This window comes from Hyaena hyaena, unplaced genomic scaffold, assembly GCF_003009895.1.
Source record: "Hyaena hyaena isolate Hyena2069 unplaced genomic scaffold, ASM300989v1 scaffold_1832, whole genome shotgun sequence".
Taxonomy (NCBI): Eukaryota; Metazoa; Chordata; class Mammalia; order Carnivora; family Hyaenidae; genus Hyaena; species Hyaena hyaena.
Window position 1 is genome coordinate 152469 of NW_024082469.1, and position 25009 is coordinate 177477.

Here is a 25009-nt window from a genome sequence, read left to right on the forward strand (position 1 = left end):
ATTTATTTTTGCTTAAAATATCCTACAATTGCACACAGTACCATGAATTAATTTGCTTAAGATATTCCATAACATCTCACAGCACTTTGTAAATTAATTTCTTTATTTTTTTGCAGATAAATCTTTTCACACTTCCCCTTCTGACTCATGATCATGCAGCTGAATAATATGTTAAATTTTTCTGCTCAGATTGACAGAGGATACTGTTAGGAGGAAAATAGTGTTTGTCATTTTATTGCTTTTCTATTTGGGGCCATTGCTGGGTAACTTTCTGACCAATACTACTATCAAGCCCACCAGGCACTCAGGGGTCCATTGTACTTCTTCCTTTCCCACCTATCCTTATCTGACACCTCCTTCTTTACTTCCACAGCCCCTAGAATGATTGTGGATGCCCTTTTGAAAAAGATAACTATCTTTTTTCAGTGAGTGCATGATACAAGTCTTTTCACTCCATTTCTTTGGCTGCCTGGAGATCTTCATCCTTATCCTCATGGCCACTGACCACTATGTGGCCATCTGTAAGCCTCTGCACTATGTAACCATCTGGTCTGTGCTGTGCTGGTGGCTATGGCCATGGTGGGGTCCTATGTATATTCTCTAGCTCAGAATTTTCTGGCCTTGCAGTTACCCTTCTGTGGGCCCATTGTGATTGATCACTATGTATGTGACTTGCAGCTCTTTTTGAAACTTGCCCATACAGACACATATGTGATCAACCTACTTCTCTTGTCCAGAAATGGGGCCATTTGTACACTGAGTTTTGTCATGGTGATGTGCTCCTGTTACCACCTTGCATTCTCTGAAAATCATAGTGTTGAAGGGAAGAGAGAAACCCTCTCCACCTGTGTCTCCCACATCACTGTGGTCATCTTGTTCTTTGGTCCTTGCATGTTTATGTACACACACCCTAAAACCACCTTCCCCATGGAGAATATGATAGCTGTGATTGGAGCACCTGGGTGGCTCAATCAGTAAAGCATCCCACTTCGACTCATGTCATGATCTTAGGGTTCCAAAGTTCGAGTCCCATATCAGGCTCTGTGCTGATAGCTCGGAGCCTGAGCCTGTTTCAGATTCTGCGTCTCCTTCTTTCTCTGCCCGTCACCCCTCCATCAAGAAATAAATAAACATTAACAAAAGACGATAGCTATTTTTAATACAAATGGAACATTTTTCCTCAACCTTCTGATTTATATGCTGAAAAATGCAGAAGTAAAAAGTGCAATAGAAAATTATGGAGCAAGAAGTTGATCTCAGATGACTAGAAATGAATGGAAGTTTCAAATATCTCTTCATAGTTTGGACTTACTCAGAAGTCTATAAAGAATATAATCTTATTTTAATGTTTATTTATTTTTGAGAGAGACAGAGACAGCACAAGCAGGGGAGGAGCAGAGAGAGGGAGACCCAGAATATGAAGCAGGCTGTAGCCGCTAAGCTCAGTACAGAGCCCTACTCGGGCTCTAACCTACAAACCGTGAGAACATGACCTGAACTGAAGTCAGACACTTAACCAACTGAGCCACTCTGGCACCCCAAAAATATAATCTTCATATTGTATAGCTAATATAATCCTGTCTTTGGGCATGAACACTACATCCTTCAGGAAAATAAGCAATCTGAATACAGACTGGTTTAAGTCAGTTTTACATAGAGAAATAGATAAGGTGCAAATGGGCACGTAAGGTCTACAGCCTTAGATGTTCTTCAGCGTTCTGTCTCTGCCTGTCTTGCCTAATCACTTGTGGTTTTGAGCTAGTGCTTTCCCTGCCCCTCTTCATGTTGACTCTCAGTGTCATCTGCTACTCTGTACCACCCTATATGCTCACAACCACAGACTGGCTGGGTTTCCCTCATCCAGTTTCCTTCATCAGACACTTCTGTCTCATCGTTAACCTTCTGTCTGACCATTAACCTTCAATTTGGTTGTTCTTCTTGACTTGGCAGAAGGTGTCAGATTCAAATAATAATAGGAACTTCATGTTACAAAGGATAGTATGCAATCTAACAATTTCCCTTTCAATTCTTGGGGCTATAATCTGAAATTTTATGATGTGTTTACCTACATCCTTCTAGAACAGTACTTGGTGAGAAAATTCATGTTTCTGAGGTAGTTCTTTGATATTCAGAAGGCTATGATGGTTGGGTTTATACTCTTAATGGTATTCTTTTGGTAGAATCTACATTATGCTTTAATACTGATTCTGTCTAACTTTGATTCCATCTAACTATTAGGTTTCCCTTGAATCAAGCCAATTATAGTAATTTTTAAATAATATTAGTTATTATGACTATATCATAGATTGCCCAAATTAAGGATGATTGATATATTTATGTGGTAGAAGTAGAGATTGCAAGCAGTAGATAATAGTGAATTTTAAAATATTAATTATTAAAACAATAAATGAGATAATCTGAAAGAGGATATTTAGGCTTTAAAGCAGAAATATTTACATCACAGATATGAATTATGAATTCCCTTTCTGGAAAAGGGAAAACTGTGGAAATTGTAAAAAAAATATATATATATCTTGGGGGTGCCTGGGTGGCTCAGTTGGTTGAGCGACCGACTTTGGCTCTGGTCGTGATCTCACGGTTCGTGGGTTCAAGCCCCACATCAGGCTCTGTGCTGATAGCTAGCTCAGAGCCTGGAACCTGCTTCAGATTCTGTGTCTCCCTCTATCTGACCCTCCCCTGTTCTCTCTCTCTCTCTCTCTCTCTCTCTCTCTTTCAGAAATAAATAAAAAGATTAAAAAATTTAAAATATCTCTTGGTGACAGAGATTCAGGATTAGAGAAAAAAAAGAATGTGTAAGTGGAACACAGGGCATATTTCAGGAAAGGAAACTATTTTATGTGGTGATAGATACCTGATATAATGCATAGGTCAAACTGCACAAAACTCCACAACACGGAGAATAAATCCTAAAATAAGCTATAGACTTTAGGAAAACTGCCTCAATCAGTATTGGTTTATCAGTGGTAACAAATGCACCACACTAAGACAAAATGTTAGAAAATGGAAATTGTGAGGGGGCTGAACTTCTATAAGAGAAATCACTGTACTTTTTGTGTAATATTTCTGCAAACCTAAATCTTGTTTAAAAAATAAAATCTATCTAAAGCCTGCTTCCGATTCTGTGTCTCCTTCTCTCTCTGCCCCTCCCCTGCTCACATTCTGCCTCTCTTTCTCAAAAATAAAAATAAACATTAAAACATTTTAATTAAAGAAATAATAAGAAAAATTAAGATATAAAGTCTATTTAAAAACTTATTCCTGAGAATATGCCATTACAATGTTTAAAAACATTTTATTTCAAATTTTATGCAAATTTATCACATAAGTAGTTCTTTTAAACCATGTACTGATGCTCTGAAATCCTTGACAGTTTATGTTGATGTGCTATTCATAGCTTATTCATGAATATAAAATAGTATTTTTTCTGTAACTTTTACAGAATTGAAGCAGTCTAAAGTTGCAAATATGAAATTGAATGCTGTTACAACTCATGAAGAATTTGCAGCCAAAGGCTTTAGCTACATTTCACAGGATAGACTTTAATAGCTTTAAGTTTATAAATCAAAAATAGGTCTTTCTCTTTTTTTCCATTTATGTTTTCTTTCTTCTTATGACATGCAATCTTTGTCAATAATTTCACAGCAGTAAATATAGAAGTAGGGGGATATAATTTTTGTAAATAGTTTAAATCTCAAATATAGCAAATATGCTTGGAATTTTCTATTGAAATATTGAGGTGTATCTTAAATTCTGATATGGAGTAATTAAAAAATCTGTAATTTCAAATCCTCAGGCAAGATTTTGTGTAATAAAATGAGTGAGAAGGTGTAAAACCTAGAAAATTCTAGTCACAAGAAAATAACTTGTAAAGATCTGTGGGGATGGATGTTAGCTAGACTTATTGCAATGATTTCTTTCCAATACTTATATCATTTTGTTGTACATCTGAAACTAATATAGTGTTATACATCATTTATATCTCAATTTAAAAAAAGAAAATGATCTCAACTTATTAAACATGACATTCCATTCACATTTCATAGAAATCCAAAGTTATTTCTAGGAAAGTTGTTTCTATTATAAAATGCTAAGGTCTCATTAACATGGAATGTATGTCTAGATTTGTATCAGAAACCGTCATTAGCACTAGATCAATATTGTTCACAAATAATAATTTTGATCACTAATCATGTTCTAAAGCAGAAATTCATGTTATTAAGAAAGCATGATCAGGAAAATAAATAATCACCATTTAAAAGAGGCCATTAAAATGAGTCTGTTGTTTAATTATCTGAACCAGTATTTCATTTTTAGTGACAATTTTATTTCCTTCAGTTAAGTAATTAAACATTCTAGAACATGCCTAGAAGAAGAGTTAGAATCTGGCCATAGTTTCGTTTCTTTATGAATAACTACTGAAACCATCTGTCTACTCCCTGTCTGCTGTAACACCTCTGGTTAATTTTATCTTCCTCATTATTTTTTTCTAGTCTTTATACTTCTTTATACACTGTTTCCAGATTCATTGAAACTCTACATTTTCTTTACGTATTCTAAAATACTTTCTATATTATAACCATCTTCCTTTTAATAAAATCCTGTTATGTAGCATCTTCTCTATATTGATATTTTTGCTGTGTTTCTTAAGTGACCTTTATTTAAATCCTATTAAGCATGCAAAAAAAAAGGCCTTTCATAACTGTTTTTTTCTGGTTTCTGTAGAAAATCTATTTCAGACGTCTCTTCACTCCAGTTATGACATGATTTGATGTATCTGTTGTGCCATAGTGTATATTTTAATTAATAAACTTTATCTTTTTTAACGTTTTTAAGTTTATTTATTTTGAGAGAAGAGAGAGAGAAAGCATACATGGGAGCAGGGGGAGGGGCAGAGAGAGAGGAGAGCGAGAATTCCAAACAGGCTCCACAGCACTAACAGTGCAAAGCCCTAGGTGGGTATCGAACCCACGAACCATGAGACCATGACCTGAGGTGAAATGGAGTCAGATGCTTAACCAACTGAGCCACTTAGGCATCCCAGTAAACTGTATCTTTTAAAGTTCTATTAAGTTCACAGCAAAATTGAGCAGAAAGTACAAAGAATTCCCATATACCCCCTGTCCCCACACACAGACAGGCTCTGCCACTAGAGTGATGCATTTGCTACAATCAAAGGAACCTACAATGACACATAGTTATCTCCTTAAATTTATAGTTTCCATTAGAGCTTCACCCTTGGTGTAGTACATTTTATGTATGACAACTCTAGTGACAAACTGAAGCACTTCAGCACCCTAACAACCCTCTGTGTTCCCCTTTCTAACCCTTGGCAAACACTGATGTTCTTGATGTTTCCATTGCTTTGCTATTCCCAGGATTCACAGAGTTTAAATCACATAAATATGTAGTCTTTTTGGATTTGCTTTGTTCACATAGTAATATGCATTTAAGTTTCCTGCATCTAATCTCATGGCTTCAGAACTCATATCTCTTGAGTGCTGAATAATAATATGCTGTTGTCCAGATGAACCACAATTTATTTATCTAGACTCTATGGAAGGACATCTTGTTTACCTCCAAGGTTTAGCAGTTATGAATAAAACAGCTACAAACATCCATATTCAGCCAACATGTGCTTGCAAAATGTACTTTGGTTTGTTTTTGATGTTAGACCATGTCTTAATTTGTCCTTTTCTATGCATTTTTTTCTCTTTATAGCAGAAAAGGTCTTTGACTCTGGATCAAATAACTTTCCACTTATCAATGTTAGGCAGGTAAGGGTTAGTCAACACTTAGATTTTGTTATTCAGTCCCTTAAGTTTCATGGAAAATGTTTTGAATTCTAGTCAATAGGTGGAATAAGAAGTAATTAGGTTTTCAGCATCCTGATTTATTGATTCTTGTTCTGCCTTAACTAGTTGTCTTTATTATTTTTAATATAATCACAATTATTTTTAACTGATCACCAGGAACCACTTTAAAACAGGTTCTGCTATTGATTACTTTGTAACACAGAAGATTTCTGAATGCCACTAGAGAACGAATAAGTGAAAGTTCTATCATAAAGACATTTGTGATGAGTTAAAGTCATTATTTTAATTGTAGATTTCAACTTCACTACTGCAGAACATGTATCACTATGGGGACTGGTGTCAAAGCCCAGTTTATATAATAGCATAAATTTAATAGCATTAAACATTTTTTGCCTTTCTAGTTCACTGACCAAGTAGCATTGCCTTATTTGCTTCAGCCCAGACAGTTTTTTCTGCAGGTGATTCCATCCACACCTCCTTAAAATTACAAAACATTAAGTTTTTAATTAATTCTGATAAGTGGAAATTCATATTCATTTACCTGTTCCATTAAATTTCTTTCTAATTATTTCTCTCATGCATTCTATTCATAATGATGGAATATAAAGTCTATGAAATATTTCTCAGCATTTATAAATTTAATTTTTAAATTTTTTAACGTTTATTCATTTCTGAGACAGAGAGAAAGAGAGTGCAACCAGGGGTGGAGCAGAGAGAGAAAGAGACATAGAATCCAAAATGGGCTCGAGACTCCAAGCTGTCAGAACGAAACCTGATGCAGGGCTGGAACCCAGGAACCATGAAATCATGACCTGAGCTGAAGTCGGACACTCAACCGACTGAGCCACTCAGACGCCCCATATCAGCATTTTCTTTTTCAAAAATGATTTATTTCGGGGCTTCTGGGTGGCTCAGTTGGTTAAGCATCCTACTTCACCTCAGATCAGGATCTCATATCTTATGAGTTCAAGACCCGCATTGGGCTCTGCACTGACAGCTCTGAGCCTGCTTCGGATTCTGTCTCTGTCTGTCTCTCTCTCTGCTACTCCCCCTACTTATGCGTACACTTCCTCTATCTCACAAAAATAAATAAATAAATCATTAAGAAATAAAATAATATATATATATATATAATTTATTTGAGACAGAGAGAGACAGGCAGGGGAGGGGCGGGAGAAGGGGTGTGAAGAATCTCAAGCAGGCTCCATGCTGTCAGCCCTGAGCCCGATGCAAAGCTGGAACCCGTGTACTCATGTACCGTGAGATCATGACCTGAGCCAAAACCAAGAGACAGATGCTTTACTGACTCAGCTACCCAGGTGCCACCTAGAAATATTTCTTAGCTTTTTTAGTCACATCAAGCCCTTTTCTTTTATAAAGTTGCTTAGCTATATGTTTCCTCAAATTAATTGTGTGTTTCCTTTGAAAACAACGTTTGACACCAAACTTTTCTCATGGCATTTTTCATCTCTGTATTTCTCAGAGTGTAGATTAAGGGATTGAACATAGGAGCAATGATGGTGTAAAATAGAGCAAATACTTTGTCCTCAGGGAAAGTGGTCGGGGGACGAAGGTAGGCAAAGATTGAAGGTCCAAAAAATAAGATGACCACAGTGATATGCGACCCACAGGTAGAGAGAGCTTTGTGTCTTCCCTCAGCTGAGTGATGTCTTAAACTAAACAATATTATGACATAAGAAACACATAAGACAACAAAGGTAACTAAAGCGACCATACCTGAATTGGCAACAACAAGCACACCAGTGATGTAGGTGTCAGTACAGGCAACTTTCAGCAAAGGGAAGATATCACAAAAATAGTGATCAATTTCATTAGGTCCACAAAATGGCAATTGGATTGCCATCGATAACTGAGGAAAAGAATGGAGGGCCCCACCAGCCCAAGCAGCCAAGACTAGAAGATTGCATCTTGTCCTGTTCATGATAAGCATGTAGTGGAGAGGTTTGCAGATGGCAGCGTAGCGATCGAAGGCCATGACTGTGAGGACGAAGACCTCAATACTCCCAAAGAAGTGCATGGCAAAGACCTGGAACATGCAATTACCATAGGAGATGGTTTTTGTCCCCCCTCGTAGGTCAGCAATTAATTTGGGTGTAATGCTAGAGGTGTAGCAGATGTCCATACAGGATAAGTGGCTGAGGAAATAATACATGGGTTGGTGGAAAAGAGGGCTGCATTGAATGGAGATGAGGATCAGGAGATTTCCTACCAACAGGGCAACATAACAGAATAAGAAGAACACAAAACAAAATATTTGTATGTTCTGGTCATATGAAAGTCCTAGAAGAACGAATTCTGAGATGTTTTGCTGGCTCTCCATATACTTGGGTTTGCTGTGACACTCAAATGAGTGAGGTATCTGAAGGAAAGAGAACATAAATGTGTTGAAAATAGTATGAATACAATGGTATAAAATTTACTAAGAGTATATTGACAGGAGTATAATATTAATATTAATCATTCTCAACGTGTTAACTTAAGCTGTTTTATCATTTTGATTAAGTCTTTTATTCTATAAAAGTATTGCAAAAGTATTCCATAATGGGGATGATGGGAGTAGTGATGTATTTTACTCAATTTTAATGGTAATAATTTTTAAATATTTAAATGATATTTAAAAAAAATTTTTTTTAATGTTTTATTTATTTCCAGGAGAGAGAGACAGCGTGAGCAGGGGAGGGTCAGAGAGACAGGGAGTCACAGACTGAAACAGGCTCCAGGCTCTGAGCTGGCAATCAGCACAGAGCCCGACGCGGGGCCCGAACCCACGAACCGCGAGATCATGACCTAAGCGAAAGTCGGACGCTTAACCGACTAAGCCACCCAGGCGCCCCTTAAATGATATTTTAAAAGTTAAAAATGATTTATTATTGTTAATTACATTATTTAGGCATCAAAGAAGAATTTTAAAAATGAGCCTAAGTCAAGAAATACTTTGTTGAACATATTTTAAATGCATATTCTTAATACCTGAGGTCCACTTTCCTATTTTTATCATTTTCTGGTCAACTTCCCAGAATTATCTGGGAGTGAATTATCAGGAATGCCAACGTACTCCCAAAGTACTAAACTTTAATCTGTTTAAAGCACATTCTTTTTTTTTTTTTCTTTTTTTCTTTTCTTTTTTTTTTTTTTTTGCTATGTGACCAAACATTGCCAATGGGTCGTACTACACCAATGGAATTACTGTCATTTTAAAAATCAAAGAATGGTGGGAAAGTATACAACAAAACAAGAATGTCATCTAATGACTAAAAATTGTGGAAAATAATTAGCAATTTCATTCATTTCTCTATTCACATTTCATGTGTTAAAGACAATTTTAAAAATATAAATAATGTCATTGAAGTTTGTAATGACAATCACTAAAGATTGGATAAAATCATTAAATTGCCCAATTATGGGGATGCCTGAGTGGCTCAGCTGAGTGTCCTCTTGGTTCAGGTCATAATCCTAGGGTTATGGGATTGAGCCCTACATTGGGCTCTGTGCTGTTTGGAGCCTGCTAAGATTCTCTCTTTCTCTCTCTGCCCTTCTCCCATGCTCTCTCTCTCTCTCTCTCTCTCAAAATAAAATAAAATAAATTGCCCAAGTATGTTTGAATTGTGCATATGCCATGGCTCTTGCTAAAAATTTCACGTGTTTTATATACAATCTAAAGAACTAATGTCGATGAAAGGAGATGATATGAAAGATAATATTAGTCAAACTTTTTGGCCAGGGAGCACTCAGTGATACTTGTTGAAACAAAAGAAATTAAAAATCCATGTATTTGCATTTTTTTCATCTGATACATAATTTTGAGACATTATTTAATCAGTACAAAATTAGTCAAGAAGAGAGAGAATGCACTTCCAAGAGTTATCTTCCTCACCAAAAACTCCAACTGTCCAATTAGTTTGAACAGCTGGTACACCTTCTACATTTCTCTGGACCTGATATGAGAGTCATACCTGGGCCCTCAGATGTCTATTAAAATACAAACAAAAAAACACACAAAAAAAAAACACAAAAAAACAAAAATAAGAGAATGTTTTTGTAGCAAACTTGTATAGAAACCATCAACCCTAGAGATTCTCAACATCAGTATCTATGTGTTTAATAGTTTTGGAGACTATTGTATATACACACACACATATATATATATACACATACATGTGCAGTATATCTCTCTGGATATAAGTTAAGATATAGATCATATAGAAATAGATTTTTTAACAAAAAGACGATTAGAAAATGGTCCTACAGGACCGCAATTCTGCTTTTTTTTTTTTTTTAATGTTTTATTTATTTCTAGGAAAGAGAGAGAGACAGCGTGAGCAGGGGAGGGTCAGAGAGAGAGGGAGTCACAGACTGAAACAGGCTCCAGGCTCCGAGCTGGCAGTCAGCACAGAGCCCGACGCGGGGCTCGAACCCACTGACCGCGAGATCATGACCCAAGCGAAAGTCGGACGCATAACCGACTAAGCCACCCAGGCGCCCCCGCAATACTGCTTTAAATTATTATTCAAAACTCTACTTCACAAAAGAGTAATTTTTAGTATGTTCCTACATTTTTAAAAATAATTATCAGTTACAGAGTATTCGACAGTTCACCTTTACTAAAGAGCATTGACAAGTTCTAGGGAGGTGGAGTTCATTGACCTATAATCAACTCATTGCAATTGACATTGATTCTTTGTGAATGAAGTGGAAACAAAGTTAATTTTTCAGATAGATTTATTTAACTGAAATGATTTGATTTAAAAAGAATTATTATATAGGAAGACTACAAACCACTTAAAGACAGAATTTACCTGACTAATCCAAATCTCTGAATTTACGTAGAAAAGACTCAGGTCAAGAGAATCGAAGCAATTCTCAGGATGTGAAAATTATACACTGGGGATGGGGGCAGACAGAAATCATGATTCTCCCTCAATCTGAGCCTACTTTCATGGGGAGAACTGAGAGGGTTGCAAAGGATGTCATAAAGGGCATCAGTGAAAAGACCATTTTGAACCCTTATCTGAGTAGAAAGGAATACTCAAGATGGGTTAACAGACAGCCTGTCTGCCTTTCTGAGAATTTATGTAAATAAAGATACAGGAATATTTACTATAAATATTACTGGAATCGCTCATTTTTAATCATTTTGAAACAATTTCTATTCAGCTTTACCAACACGTAAATTGTTTAAATCAGGATTCTTCCTTGTTTCTACACCATCATTGGCTTTTAATCCACAATAGTTCTTAGTGTGTATGTTATTCTGTAATCTAGTGCAACATTATACATGGTGGCTACAGTGAGAGTATTTAGTAAACTGAAAAGTCATGAGAGGAGAGTTATTTTCATAAAAATTTTTGATCACAGCGATATTAAGGACCCCTCTTATGTAAAAACTAAAGCTACAGTTGATGAATAAGGAACAGTAGCAACACAGAAAGGGGTGGAAACATTGAGGCACCTTCAATAAACGGACGACTGGCATCCTTGAGCGAATTGCTTAATCTCTTTAAACTTCATCTTACTCATTTTACAATTAAGATATCTTTACATAATTCAGAATTTTAATGAGGAATACATGAGGTATTATGAAATATCCCATGACACGTGGGGTTCAAAACACTCATTTTTCTTTTACAAACTTCCCCTTCTGAGTGATTAGTTTAGAACCACAAAATGTGTCATGCACACACACACAACCAAGGCCAGTGGGAAAATTTAAGAAAAAATCATAACATGGATTTACTAACTGGTGAGGTAAACCTCAATTTCAACAATCTGCTAGGGAAAACATTCAGATTAGTTTAACAGCAGATTGGTCCTTTTAAGGAATGTTTAACCTTAACCCTTAGCCTGATTCTTTTTTTGCACTATAAAAATATAGTTAAATGATTACTTTACTTCTTTGGTAGTACTAAATAAAAGTTCTGAGTGTACTTTTGGCTGATTATTAGTATAAGAATAGAGGCTCTTATGTGTAAATGAAAGCTCTGACCACACTCGTATTTTCTCTTAGTGTAACAGAATGTAGCATGCTATCAACTTGCCTTAGTTGACTCAGATGAAACTAGTCTATTCTAGGATGGTGAGTGTTTTGAGGTATAGGAAATTCTTCATTTTTGTAGGTATTCAAGCATAAACAAGACTATTTCTTAACAGCAATATGGAGGAAGCACAAGAATAGGGCACTACGAACTTGAGAATGTTTTAATTGTTCTCAACTAGAGCTTTGCTTATAAATAAAGCACAACTAAAACTAACATATGCTAAAGCATTCGTACTGTAACAAAATTATCATACACTGCAAAAGAAGTTATAGTCTTTAGAATGAAATTGTATGAAATAAGAGCCTATATTTGGTTAAGCACATGGTTGGTGGGACCCTTCCCAAACCAAGATGACATGGGTAATTAGCTAACGAGCAGATCTGAGTGCCTGTCAGGTTGGTGTTAGGCTACATTGAGAAGAATTCCACCCGCAGATACTCCATCTGCCAAATCATCCCTAGGATCAAAATCTGGAATAAAATGAAGACAACTATAAATCAATAATTCACATACATCCAGATTACTTCTTTGCAAATATTTTGGAAATCTCAACATGACTTAAACTTTCAACAGGTTTACAAGGGAAGTGGGCTTCAAACACTTACTGTAACGACCTGTGGTGGAGAAATGCATTGCTATGTCCCAGGAAAGCAGGCTAGGAATTTTGAATGCTGATTTCAGATTTCAGTACTACTAGCTCACTAAAATATATATATATATATATATATATATATTCTTTATATCTTGCAAAAGCTAACAAGAGTGTTTAGGTATTGGAAATAACCTATTTTATACCTATTCCTGAAGAAAATTTGGTGGGGAAAAACGGAATATAAACTTAAGTGAAAGCACAGAAATTCATAATTCTTTGAAAGCTGTAGATAATTACTTTCCCAAAGGCATTTCTAAACAGATCGCGGCCAAGTGCTGCTACTCCACTGTCCAGAGTCATGTCCCTGGTTCTCCTGGGTGTTGTTTCTCATTTTTGCAGTAGCTTGACTCAGGCACCGTTTCTCTGGAGACCCAAAAAGGCCATCATCGGAGCAGTTCAGGAAACTTTGACTGTTCTGCATTCATCCAGTTTTCTGGAGAATCAGTGGGAAACCGGAGTAGCCTGTAACAGTATTTGGTTCACTTCTAGGAATATGTGAGATGAAATAGAACCAAGAAACCACACACAAGCATTTATAGTCCAACTGGGAACCATTATCAAGATGTTATTCATGTAGAGTAGACAGATCATTAAAATCAACGACCAGCGATATCAGAACTGGTGAAAAACTATTTTCTTTTTCCTTTAAGTTTATTTATTTTGAGAGAGAGACAGAGAGAGAGAGAGAGAGAGTGCATGAGTGAGCAGGAGATGAACAGAGAGAGGGAGAGAGAGAATCCCATCCCAAGCAGATCAACACAGAGCCCAATGCGGGGTCAAACTCATGAGCTGTGAGATCACGACCTCAGCTGAAGTGGATTCAGATGCTTAGCTGACTGAGACACCCAGATGCCCTACAAAGTTCTTTCTTGTTTAGAACTAATATTGTTGGAATAGATGGTTGGGTGATCGGAGACAAAGAGAAAGAAATATAAAACAAAAAACGTTTATTTTCCCATGAACTTGGAAGATAAGAGAAGTTGAAAAGAAAAGAAATGAAGGAAAGGAAGAAAATAAATGAAATGGAAAGGAAGGGAAGGGAAAGAGAAAGAAAGAAAGAAAGAAAGAAAGAAAGGAAGAAAGAAAGAAAGAAAGAAAGAAAGAAAGAAAGAAAGAAAGAAAGGAGGGAGGGAGGGAGGGAGGGAGGGAGGGAGGGAAGGAAGGAAGGAGGGAAGGAAGGAAGGAAGGAAGGAAGGAAGGAAGGAAGGAAGGAAGGAAGGAAGGAAGGAAAAATGAAGAGGAGGGAAGCATTCAAATACAGCAAAGCATTTTTCTTCACCATAGAGTTCTCTCTTGTCGCTGAATATTCAGTAGTTACTCAGGCTCTATTTCATCAGCTCATATTGAGTTTAATTAGTCTCTGCCTCTGTACCATATACAAATCCACATCTAAAGTTTTCTCTTGTATTTAAAATGTCAGGAAAAATGGGGTGCCTCAGTCAGATAAGCATCTAACTTTGGCTAAAGTCATGATCTCACTGTTCATGGGTTCAAGCCCCACACTGGGCTCTGTGATGACAGGTCAGAGCCTGGAGGCTGCTTCAAATTCTGTGTCTCCCTCTCTCTCTGCCCCTCCTCTGCTCACACTCTACCTCTCTCAAAAAAATAAATAAAAAATTTTAAACGTCATGAAATCAGCACTGTTAGGAATTTACCCAATGGATACAGGAGTGCTGATGAATAGGGGCACATGTACCCCAATATTCATAGCAGCACTTTCAACAATAGCCAAATCATAGAAATAGCTTAAATGTCCATCAACTGACAAATGGATCAAGAAAATGTGGTCTATATATACAACGGAAAACTACATGGCAATGAGAAAGAATGAAATCTGGCCATTTGCAACAACGTGGATGGAACTCGAGGGTGTTATGCTAAGTGCAATAAGTCAGGCAGAGAAAGACAGATACCATATGTTTTCACTCATATGTGGAACAGGAGAAACTTAAGAGAGGACCATAGGGGAGGGGAAGAGGAAAAATAGTTAAGGAGAAGGAGGAAGGCAAACCATAAGAGATTCTTAAATACTAAGAACAAATTGAGGGTTGATGGGAGTGGGGAGAGGGGAAGGGGGTAATGGGCATGGAGGAGGGCACTTGTTGGGATGAGCACTGGGTATTATATGGAAACTAACTTGACAATAAACTATGTTCAAAAAGGCACAAAAATAAAAATAAATGTGAGGAAATCAATATTTATAGTATCTACCATAATTCAGATCAAACTGTTTAGCAAAATAATAAGAATAACAATAATATATTGAAAAGGCTTTGGTTGAGGGACTCCTAGGTGCCTCAGTCAGTTATGCGTCCCACTTCAGCTCAGGTCATGATCTCACAGTTCATGACTTTGAGCCCCTCATCGGGCTTTCTGCTGTCAGCACAGAGCCTGCTTTGGATACTCTGTCTCCCTCTCTCTCTGCCCCTCCGCAGCTCACTCTCACCCTCTCTCTCTCTCTCAAAAATAAATAAACACAAAAAAAAGAAAAACCCTTGATTCATTCAACTTGTCTTAAATTTATTAAATTATCTAATGTTCTCACTAATGCATATTTTGACATAAATGTTATTACCTCTATTATGCAAATAAAACACAGAAGATTCTAGAAGTTAAATAACTAGTTCAAGTATCCAGTCAGCAACAGAAGCAAGAACATGGATATTTGTAAATTTAATGCTTGCTTCCAGACTGGAAAGTTTAGTGCCCCTGAGAGAATGAAGGGTTGTAACTGATGGGGCTCAGGAAAGTACCCCAGATCATACCACTTTGACATATGGATTGTTTTGAGTTGAAAAGAATCAGGCCCAAAGGATCCAAGAGGAGTCTTTTCTTCCCCACTTACTGCCCTAGAGAATTTAGATGGAGAGTCTGTTCTGGTATGGTCTAAGAAGAGAGCTACCCCCGGAGATAACTACGAAGAGTGTGGGGTGGGCTTGATGATCTGGGAGACTCTTCAGGGCTTGATGCTTCAAATTCCCTTCGGTGGCCCATTAAGCCCCTATCCCCTTCTCCATAGCCTAGCATAGCATATAAACCTAGCATAGCATAGATCAGGCACCTCATTTCTTTGAGGTTCCCATACGTATGAAATTAAATTTTGTTTTTCTCCTGTTAATCTGTCTTAGGTCAAGTTGAGTTTTAGAACAGCCAATGAACAGAGAAGGGAAGAAGGGAGAAGCTTCCCTCCCCTATGGAGCACTCAAGCCCAGAGGATATCAAAGCCCGATGATGTACAGCTCACCCACTCCAACATTATGCCCAATGTTGACCAAGCTTTATTCACGCTAGCCTCTACCAATCCACAGAGAAGATAGCTCGTCATATCTTTAATTCCCTCCTCTGAGACACACCCTAGGACTCCCCCTAGAGATGTATACAGGTGTTGCGTTAACATCCTCAAATCTGGAATTCGCTCCTGGTCATAAATGTGTTCTCCTGAAAAAGTTTTAATTGTGATGAAACGCATTTTATCTTTGTTGAATGTGGACCACACTTGTTTGTTTGTTTATTATTGTTTATTTATATTTATTTTGAGAGAGTGGGTGCGAGTCAGGGAAGGGGCAGAGGGAGAATGAGGGAGAGAGAATCCCAAACAGGCTCTGCTCTGCCAGCACAAAACTCGACATGGGGTTCAAACCCACAAGTTGTTAGATCACGACCTGAGCCAAAATCAAGAGTCTGACGCTCGACCGACTGAGCCACCCAGATGCCCCTATTGATGCTATATTTAAAAATTATTTTTCTGGGGCACCTGGGTGGCTCAGTCGGTTAAGCATCCAAATTTGGCTCAGGTCATGATCTCGCAGTTCGTGGCATTGGGCTCTGTGCTGACAGCTGAGAGCCTGGAGCCTGCTTTGGATTCTGTGTCTCCCTCTCTCTCTCCCCTTCCCCTGCTCATGCTCTCTCTGTCTCTCAAAAGTAAATAAACATAAAAATTAAAAAATAGATATTTTTCTAATCCAAGGTCACAAAGACATTGCCTTATGTTTTAGTCTAAGCATTTTATGCATTCACATTTTATGTCTTGGTCTATGATCCATTTGGAATTAAGTCTGTCCACCCTGTCATACATGGTTTGTGTGAAGGTGTTGCTGTTGGTACATATGAATGTCCAACACTTGCACTGCCATTTGTTGCGAAGACTGTGTTTTCTCCACTAAACTGCCTACAGACCCCCACTGAGATCAGCTGACCAATGTGTACAGGTCTATTTCTGGACTCTCTGGTCCAGTCCATTGATGGGATTGTGTGTCTTCATGAAAACAACACACCAATTTGAACATAGCAGCTTTATAATACTCCTTGAAATCAGATAGTATAAGTGTTCCAGCTTTGTTCTTTGTACAGCTGTGTGAGTTACTTTTCTTTATATTTCTATATACATTTTAGATCACCTTGGAAAAAATAATGAATACATTCCTGTTCACATTTTATATGGGATTTCTGGAATCAGAATATGTATTTAAAGGTACTTCACATCCACACCTTGTTGAGTCATCTGGCCCATAAACACAGTATTTCTTTCTACTAATTAATTTCTTCATATACTCTCAACATAGCTTTTAGTTTTCAGCATATATCTTGCCACCATCGTGTCACATACTTCCTTAGGTATATTGTATATTTGATGCTGTTGGAAGTGGAATTTTAAAAATCCAATTTCTGTTTGGTAGTTGCCAGTACAAACTATACAATTGATGTTATATTGATCTTATATGTCACAACCATGCTAAACACACATTAAAAAGAGTGTCTCATGTTGAACAAGAGTGGTAAAACTGACAGTTTTTATCATGAAACAATTGTTTATAGAGAAAATTCTAAAGAGTGGAGCACCTGGGTGGCTCAGTTGGTTAAGTGTCCAACTTCAGCTCAGGTCCTAATCTCACAGCTTGTGAATTTGAGCCTCGCATCAGGCTCTGTGTTGACAGCTCAGAGACTGGAGCCTGCTTTGGATTCTGTGGGTGTCTCTCTCTGCATCTCCCCCACTCGTGCTCTTTCTCTATCAAAAATGAATACGAATTTTAAAAAAAATCTTTTTAAAAAGAAAATTCTAAGGAATGTATAGAAAACCTAGCATAATTTAGAAGTATCAGAGAAATGCTGGACAGACAGAATGAATTTAGATGCATTAGATTCTGTTTTATTTTTGTGAGAGTTTGTAGAGAAATAGAATTATTTTTCTCTAATGTTAAGTAGAATTCCTGTGTTCTGGACAGGAGGTATGAAGATTGTTTTAATTACTTTGCAAATTAATTACTTTAAGATGCAAATAAACTATTGAGCATATGTATCTTTATTTTCTAAGGAGCTTGGGTAGTTTATATCATTGAGGAATGTTTTAATTCAATCTAAAGTGTTAGGCCTTAATATGATCACTGTAACTTTTATCGTTCTTTTAAAACCTGTAGAGTGTGTATTGATGCTACCTTTCTTATTAAAAACAACTATGTGCACTTGTTTGTTTGTTTCTTAAATTCCACATATGAGTGAAATCATATGGTATTTGTCTTCCTCTGACTGACTTATCTCACTTAGCATAATACTCTAGAGACAGAGAGGCAAAATAAGAAATAGACTCTTAAGTATAGAGATCAAACTGATGGTTACCAGAGGGGATGTGGATGGGGTGGGGGCTGGGTGAAACAGGGGATGGGGATTTAGGAGTGCCCTTGTGATGAGCACTGGCTATTACATGGAAGTGTTGAACAACTAGATTGTACGCCAGAAACTTTTATTACACCGTATGTTAGCTAACTGGAATTTGAATAAAAACTTTAAGACAAACTGTGTAGTAACTTATAAGCATTAAAAATATCTCAGGAATCAAGATCCAGGACACTAAAAATAAATTAAATCCAAACAACATAGAAATCATTATATAATGAACTAAGGAAAGAAATCAATGACTTAAATAAAATTCTAACTAACTCAGAGAATAGTAAAACTACTGAAGGTTAGTTCTCTAAAAGAATTAGGAAATGGAAACACCATCAAGATCAATTAAAATAAAAGAAAGAGAAAGAAAAGCACACAATTACTAATATGAGGAATGGCACATTGCTGAAACATAGTTATTTTGTACAAAAGCATTGGAATACAGATTAGTGACATCTACTCAAACTAATCATAAGCTACTTTTCAGCAATTCTGCCTCTAGATATTGGTGTATAACACCATAACACTACATGCCTAGCACCAAGTCATCATCACATATAGACAGAACTTCATTAGAAATGAATTCATACCTGGTCTTTGGAAGCAATATATTTCACGAGCATATGGTTCACGCATAAAGCAACAACCCTTGCTTGTAATACATTTCGAAGAGTCAATGACCAAATTAAGCTCTGGTAGGGAAAAATAAATCATATTTGCCATTAAAAGTGACATTATAGAGCTGTTTTCAAAGTCAGCCACCAAAAACTCTGAGGCCAGGCTTCTTAGAACATGTACCTACTTGGGGCAGGTTTTTCAGCAAACTGGATGGGTCAGACACTCTGTTGTCTCAAGTGCTTAATAGGCCTAATGACTATTGTAGAAACCTCTCCAGTTGGATTCAGAGGTGAACTCACGTATAACTTCCTTACTTGGATACGTTGAAGGAGGAGCCGAAGGAAAGCGTATTTGCACTAGGACTACGAAGCAGCTTGACAAAGAATTAGTTATAAGCAAAGAAGAAGCTGTCAAGAAAGCCTTAAAACAGTAAGAAAACTTTTTCATTTGGAAACAAAGAAATATATTTAAGTAATATAAATAAAGTAATATTTATACCCTATGGAGTATAAAAGGTACAGTCAAATCACTATACATGTGGGGTGCCAGGGTGGCTCAGTTGGTTAAGCGTCAGACTTCAGCTCAGGTCATGATCCCACAATTTGTGGGTTCCAGCCCTGTGTCGGGCCCTTTACTGACAGATCAGAGCCTGAAGCCTACGTCAGATTCTGTGTCTTCCTCTCTCTCTGCCCCTCCCCCACTCATGCTCTGTTTCTCTCAGTCTCAAATATAAATAAACATAAAAAAATTTTTTAATCACTACACATGTTATCACATGAATTTATCATAGAATTCATAATATTGGTGGGGGCAGAAGTAAATATTATTATTGAAAGTCAAAAATTGCAGATAAAGAATTTGATGAGAATAATTAGCTAACAGTGTTAGAAAATCCAAACAGAAAATGTTGCACGTGCAAGAAGAGACCAATGGCTGACCTTGAAGATATTTAGTAAGCAGAGAAAATTCAAAAGGCTTCCAAAGGTTTTCCTCCCTTCTAAGGAAAAATTAAAGTCATGGCACACTGTTGTTCCTCAGAAAACAAGTTCCGATCCAGCCAATAGTTATCTTCACAGAGAAAATCACCAACGTTGCCACCTCCCTTCAGCTGGAGAGAAAACCAAGCTGGGGAGAGAACCAAGAAGCATCAGTGTTTGTTTTACTAACTTAATGATTAAGAATAGACCTTTTGCTGCTGTTAATAGGCTGGCAAGGAGTACAGTTTTTAAAAACTGTGTACTTTAGACTCAGAAATCCTGGATACAACCTCTTACCAGCCACACTGTTTATCACCTCAAAATAAAGTGCTTAAATTCTAAAATCCTAAAACAAGAGCAAAAATTACAATCACTTACAAGATATTTACTGGGTACCAGGAGTTAAACTAGGACTGTCATGTCAATTACATTCAAAATCAGACAGTCTGTCACAACCAGGTCTTGCTAAATAGATACCTTAAATTCCTGGCCACCATAATGCACTTGGCATATCACATCCCCTCAGAATCACCTGCATGTGAGAATTTATTCTAATAATTGATGCTCCAATATATGAACTAGACAGAAATGTGAAGGTCCAAAGCCAAAGGGAACTTTCCATCCTTTCCATTTAGTTGCCAGACCACTTGTTCTTGTGACGGAACCAATTCAGAGTATGGTTCATTGAACAGAAAAAAACATATCAGAACTTGAAGTAAAATATGACTATTTCTTACAATTTCACATGCAGTAGCTAGTCTAAGACTAGTAAAAATCAAAATTCTCTGGAAAAGTTGATGATTCCTGTACAGAGTGAAGGATGAAGTATTTGAAATTGATTGCTTTGAAATATTTATTTTATGTGACACCATAATCATAAGGGTCTGTCTGGTGTTGACAAGAATACTAGAGGACTCTAGAAGTATCTAAATCAGCCCTCTCAAAGATGCCTGAAGACAAATATATGATGAGCAAAGGATGAAGGATTAAGAGAGGATGCTGAGGCAGAAGTCACACAAAACTAATTTGGGCCACCAATCTTTCCCTTAGGCCTCCTGCAAGACATCTAAGCTTCTTCCAGCCTGGTGTTTTCTGATAACTCTGAGGCTTAAATAAAGAGCCCATGTAACATAACTTTCTTAACTGATTAGAGGTATTCCTTTAATTAAAGATGAGTTTTTAAATTAGCAATAAATTCATATAGGTTGATAGAATCTACCTCACAAATTAATAAGTAATTTTGCCAATGATACTTTGTGGACCTTTGGAAAAAGAAAACAAAATATGATAGTAAACGATTTTTTGTTTTATTGCATAGCATTCTTTCTGATGGGGTGGAAATTTCCCTGACTTGTCCTCAAGTACTCTAAGAGTCTCCAAATAATACATGCACAGACACAATCATTATACACACACACACACACACACACACACACACATGCACACGACATTTGTATACTTAAAACAATCCAAAAACACTGTGGAAAGAGTCTACATTAAACCATCAAACAGAATTGTGAATAACTTGTCAAAGTGAATTTCCTATGGAAAGGACAGAACATTTTCCCAACATATTCCAGAGGCTTGCATGGCTCTCCAGGAGGAAAAAAAAAATGTTACATGTGTGAAGGTTCCTAAGAGTTCAAATATCAAAAGAGGGGTGCCAGCTAAGCCAATATCTACTACCTCCATGATTTCTTGGATTTTGCTTTGGCTCTGGGATAGGAATATTTGTATCAAGCAAATTTTGTTTGGAAGCAATGTAATCATTCTGCTGAGAAAAGACATCTCTGGGCAGTGAGAAATGTCTAGACAAATATGAATGGAAGCACAGAGCTGAGATTAGGTTATGTCATTCAATGGACAAAGAGGTAGACAGTAATTAAGATAGAAGTCCTCCTTAATGCAGAAAATGAATAAGTAAAAATATTCTAGGGATATGTGGGTATCTCAGTCTGTTAAGCACCCAGCTCCTGATTTCAGCTCAAGGCATGATCTAATGGTTTGTAAGTTCGAGCCCTGAATTAGGCTCCAAGCTGTCAGCTTGGGATTCCCCCTCTCTCTCTGTCTCTTGCCCTCTTGTTCTCTCTCTCTCTTTCTCTCTCTGTCAAAAATAAAAAAAATAAAATTAAAAAAATACAAAAAATAAATAAGTAAAAATATTCTGACATTCTGGTGGTCTGCTGAATTTCATTATCTCCCTACTAGGTATATGCACTATATGTTACATTTTAAGGCTTTTTGATACTACTTATTTTGTTATTAATCCATGATTATTCATGACACAAAAAGTTTTAGGTATGTAAGAACAATGAGGGCAATCAAAGAAACAAAGGTATTATCCATGAATTTAACTCAATTATTATTTGTTTACATCTTAATTTGTATCAAGTTCATTGTTAGAATATAAGAAAGGGACACCTGGGTGACTGAGTTGGTTGAGCATTGAACTTTTGATTTCGGTCATACGAGGGTCATGCCCCTGGACAGACTTTGCACTGGGCGTGGAGCCTGCTTAAGATTCTCTATCTCTCCCTCGACCCCCTCCCCCACTCATACACTCTCTCTCTCTCAAATAAAAAAAGAAAAAAGAAAGATATACTACATACTCTTCCTGTTCAAACTGAAAAAAACACAGTTCACATAAAGAAACCACTAGAATACGATATAGCATTATTTGAAATGGAGAAAACATTGCAGAATAGCAACAAAATAACAGGACAGGAACCTGGTCTTTTGGATCTGCAAAGTCTTCCTGAATAAGAAAGCATTAGGAATGTGAATTATATGCAAGACATGGACCCTAGACCATGGAGGTGGGGAATCCTGAGCAGAAGAAGAGCTGAAATACAGCCATAAAGCTGATGGATTGTAGAGTATGTTTGGAGAATGTAGATGGACCCAGTGTAGTTGGATGAAAGCATCTGAGCAACGGAATATACAGAAAGTCAAGGAAAGGGGGAAGTGCATAACTTGAATTTTCACTACACCTTATGTCATGCTAAAGCTTCACATGCATTAGTCCCAGTGATATTGCACCTTTGTGAGGTGTAATATTACCCCACTTCACAGACACTTTAAAAATAAGACTCAAATAATTAAAGCAAATTGTTAAGACCCAGAGACAGTATGTCACCCATTTCTCCTTGAAACCAAAGCCTGTTATTGTAACATCACACCTTCTCCCAATGTTGTGACTTCTAAGATTAGGAAGTTAGACTTCCATGGGAAGACTTATGAAAAACAAGTGAGAAGGTTGGATTTTATTCCAAGGAATATAAGATCCCATATATATTTTTTGGAACTAGCTGTGGTATGATCAGAGATGTGCTGTGGAAGGCCATCTCTTGAATTCCTCAAATCCAAGTACTTACGTCTGGAACTAATTGGACACTTTAAAGTGCAGATTGCAATGTGGAATTATAGTGACTTGCTTCTTTGGCTTGTATAATGTCAGAGGTCATTCAGTTCAGCGCCTCAAAGAAAGAGTATGTGCCTTCTATAACATCTCAAATGATATATTCTCTGGGGACACAGGATGGAAAACATAATGAATATTACCTGATTTACTGGAATTCTGAATGTGCCATTTTAGACCACACCTTCTTCATGGCGATTTTCATCTCCATGTTTCTCAGGGTATAGATGAGAGGATTCAGCATGGGGGCAATCACAGTGTAAAACACGGAGATTTCCTTATCCTTGTTCTCACTCCCAGCAGGTAAAACATAAATATAGATACAGGGCACGAAGAATAAAACTACCACCATTATGTGAGAGCTGCAAGTAGAGAGAGCTTTGAGTCGCCCTGAAGAAGAGAGGGTCCTAAGATTATATAATATGAGTATGTAAGAAGCCACCAAGACAAGAAAAATCACAACCACTACCATCCCTGAATTAGCAATCACTAAGATACTAACAACACGAATATCTCTGCACACCAGTTTCAAAAGAGGCTTCACATCACATAGGTAGTGATCTATCTGATTAGGACCACAGAAAGGTAAATTCAGTACCATGAGTAACAGAGCAATGGAGTGCCAAAAACCCACACCCCAGGCCATGAAGATCAACAGGTTGCACCTCTGCCGGTTCATGATGACCAGGTAGTGCAGGGGCTTGACAATGGCAACATAGCGGTCAAAAGCCATGGACACCAAGATGAATATCTCCACACCTGCCAGCAAGTGGGCAGTGAAGAGCTGGGTCATACAGTTGTTATAGGAAATGTTCTTTCTTGCTGCACCCAAGTCCCTGATTAGCCTGGGGACCACGGTGGAGGTGTAGCAGAGATCCATGAGGGAAAGGTGGCAGAGAAAATAGTACATCGGCTGTTCGATTAGATGGCTGCAGGTGATTGTGAGTAAGATGATGAAGTTGCCCATTAAGACAGCCAGGTAACAGAGCAGGAACAAGAAAAAGAACAGTAGCTCAATATGCTTATTTCCCCACAGACCCATGAAAACAAATTCTGTGACATTGTTCTGATTTTCCATGAGGTCGAGGCGAATCCAGGGACGCAATAGAAATTCAATTCATCTGAAATGACACAAAATATATGGCATTTTTAGTAGTACTTTTAAAAAATTTTAGAGTATATTTACACTGAAAAATATGTAGGTCACAAAAGAATTAATACACCTAATCTTTTAAATCCATCTGGTTGATGTCATTATTATATTTCAAACAATATTTAATGAAAGCATACTTTATACTGGGAAGTTTTATAAACACTTTGCATGCATTTGATTCATAATAACCCAATACTTACTATTCTGATACTCATTTTACATACAGGGGAACAAAAATGGGTGGATTCAGATAATAATACCAATTCTTTCATATTTTAAGCAGTAACCTAAGATATGATATGGTATCTGATGCTAAGTTGTATGCTCTTGAGAGCTATGCTACATTATCCACTGACCAAATGAACTTCCATCTGTTTTCCACTTCCCTAAAAGGTATAAGGTTTCCTTCCATCTCCAGCATTAACACCCAAATAACTGGAAGCACTCTTCTCCTCTTCTCTATGCTATATATAATAATGCATAAAATCCTAATCTAACACCACATTCTATACATTCAGTGGAATTAATATTCTCAAAATGGAAGGAAAATCAAAATTCTTAATTCTAGCAGATAAATAACCAGAATTAGTTGAAAGCAAATCCAACAACTCTCCTTGGCAGTTTGGTCAAAATTCAGAAC

The 25009-nt window shown here is 37.1% G+C and overlaps 2 protein-coding genes across 2 annotated transcripts; both read right to left on the reverse strand.

The window, feature by feature from the left end:
• Nucleotides 1-7239: 7239 nt before the first annotated feature.
• Nucleotides 7240-8175, reverse strand: LOC120226805 (olfactory receptor 4P4-like). The gene has a single exon (XM_039224970.1). The coding sequence runs from the start codon at nucleotides 8173-8175 to the stop codon at nucleotides 7240-7242; it is 936 nt and encodes a 311-aa protein (XP_039080901.1).
• A 15189-nt stretch (nucleotides 8176-23364) lies between these two features.
• Nucleotides 23365-24294, reverse strand: LOC120226810 (olfactory receptor 4P4-like). Its single transcript, XM_039224974.1, has one exon. It carries the CDS (start codon nucleotides 24292-24294, stop codon nucleotides 23365-23367), a length of 930 nt encoding a protein of 309 aa, XP_039080905.1.
• Nucleotides 24295-25009: the final 715 nt, after the last annotated feature.

What these genes read in the sequence shown, in the direction of transcription:
- LOC120226805 (XM_039224970.1), bottom strand. Translation starts at nt 8,175, where the DNA reads ATGGAGAGCCAGCAAAACATCTCAGAATTCGTTCTTCTAGGACTTTCA.
- LOC120226810 (XM_039224974.1), bottom strand. Translation starts at nt 24,294, where the DNA reads ATGGAAAATCAGAACAATGTCACAGAATTTGTTTTCATGGGTCTGTGG.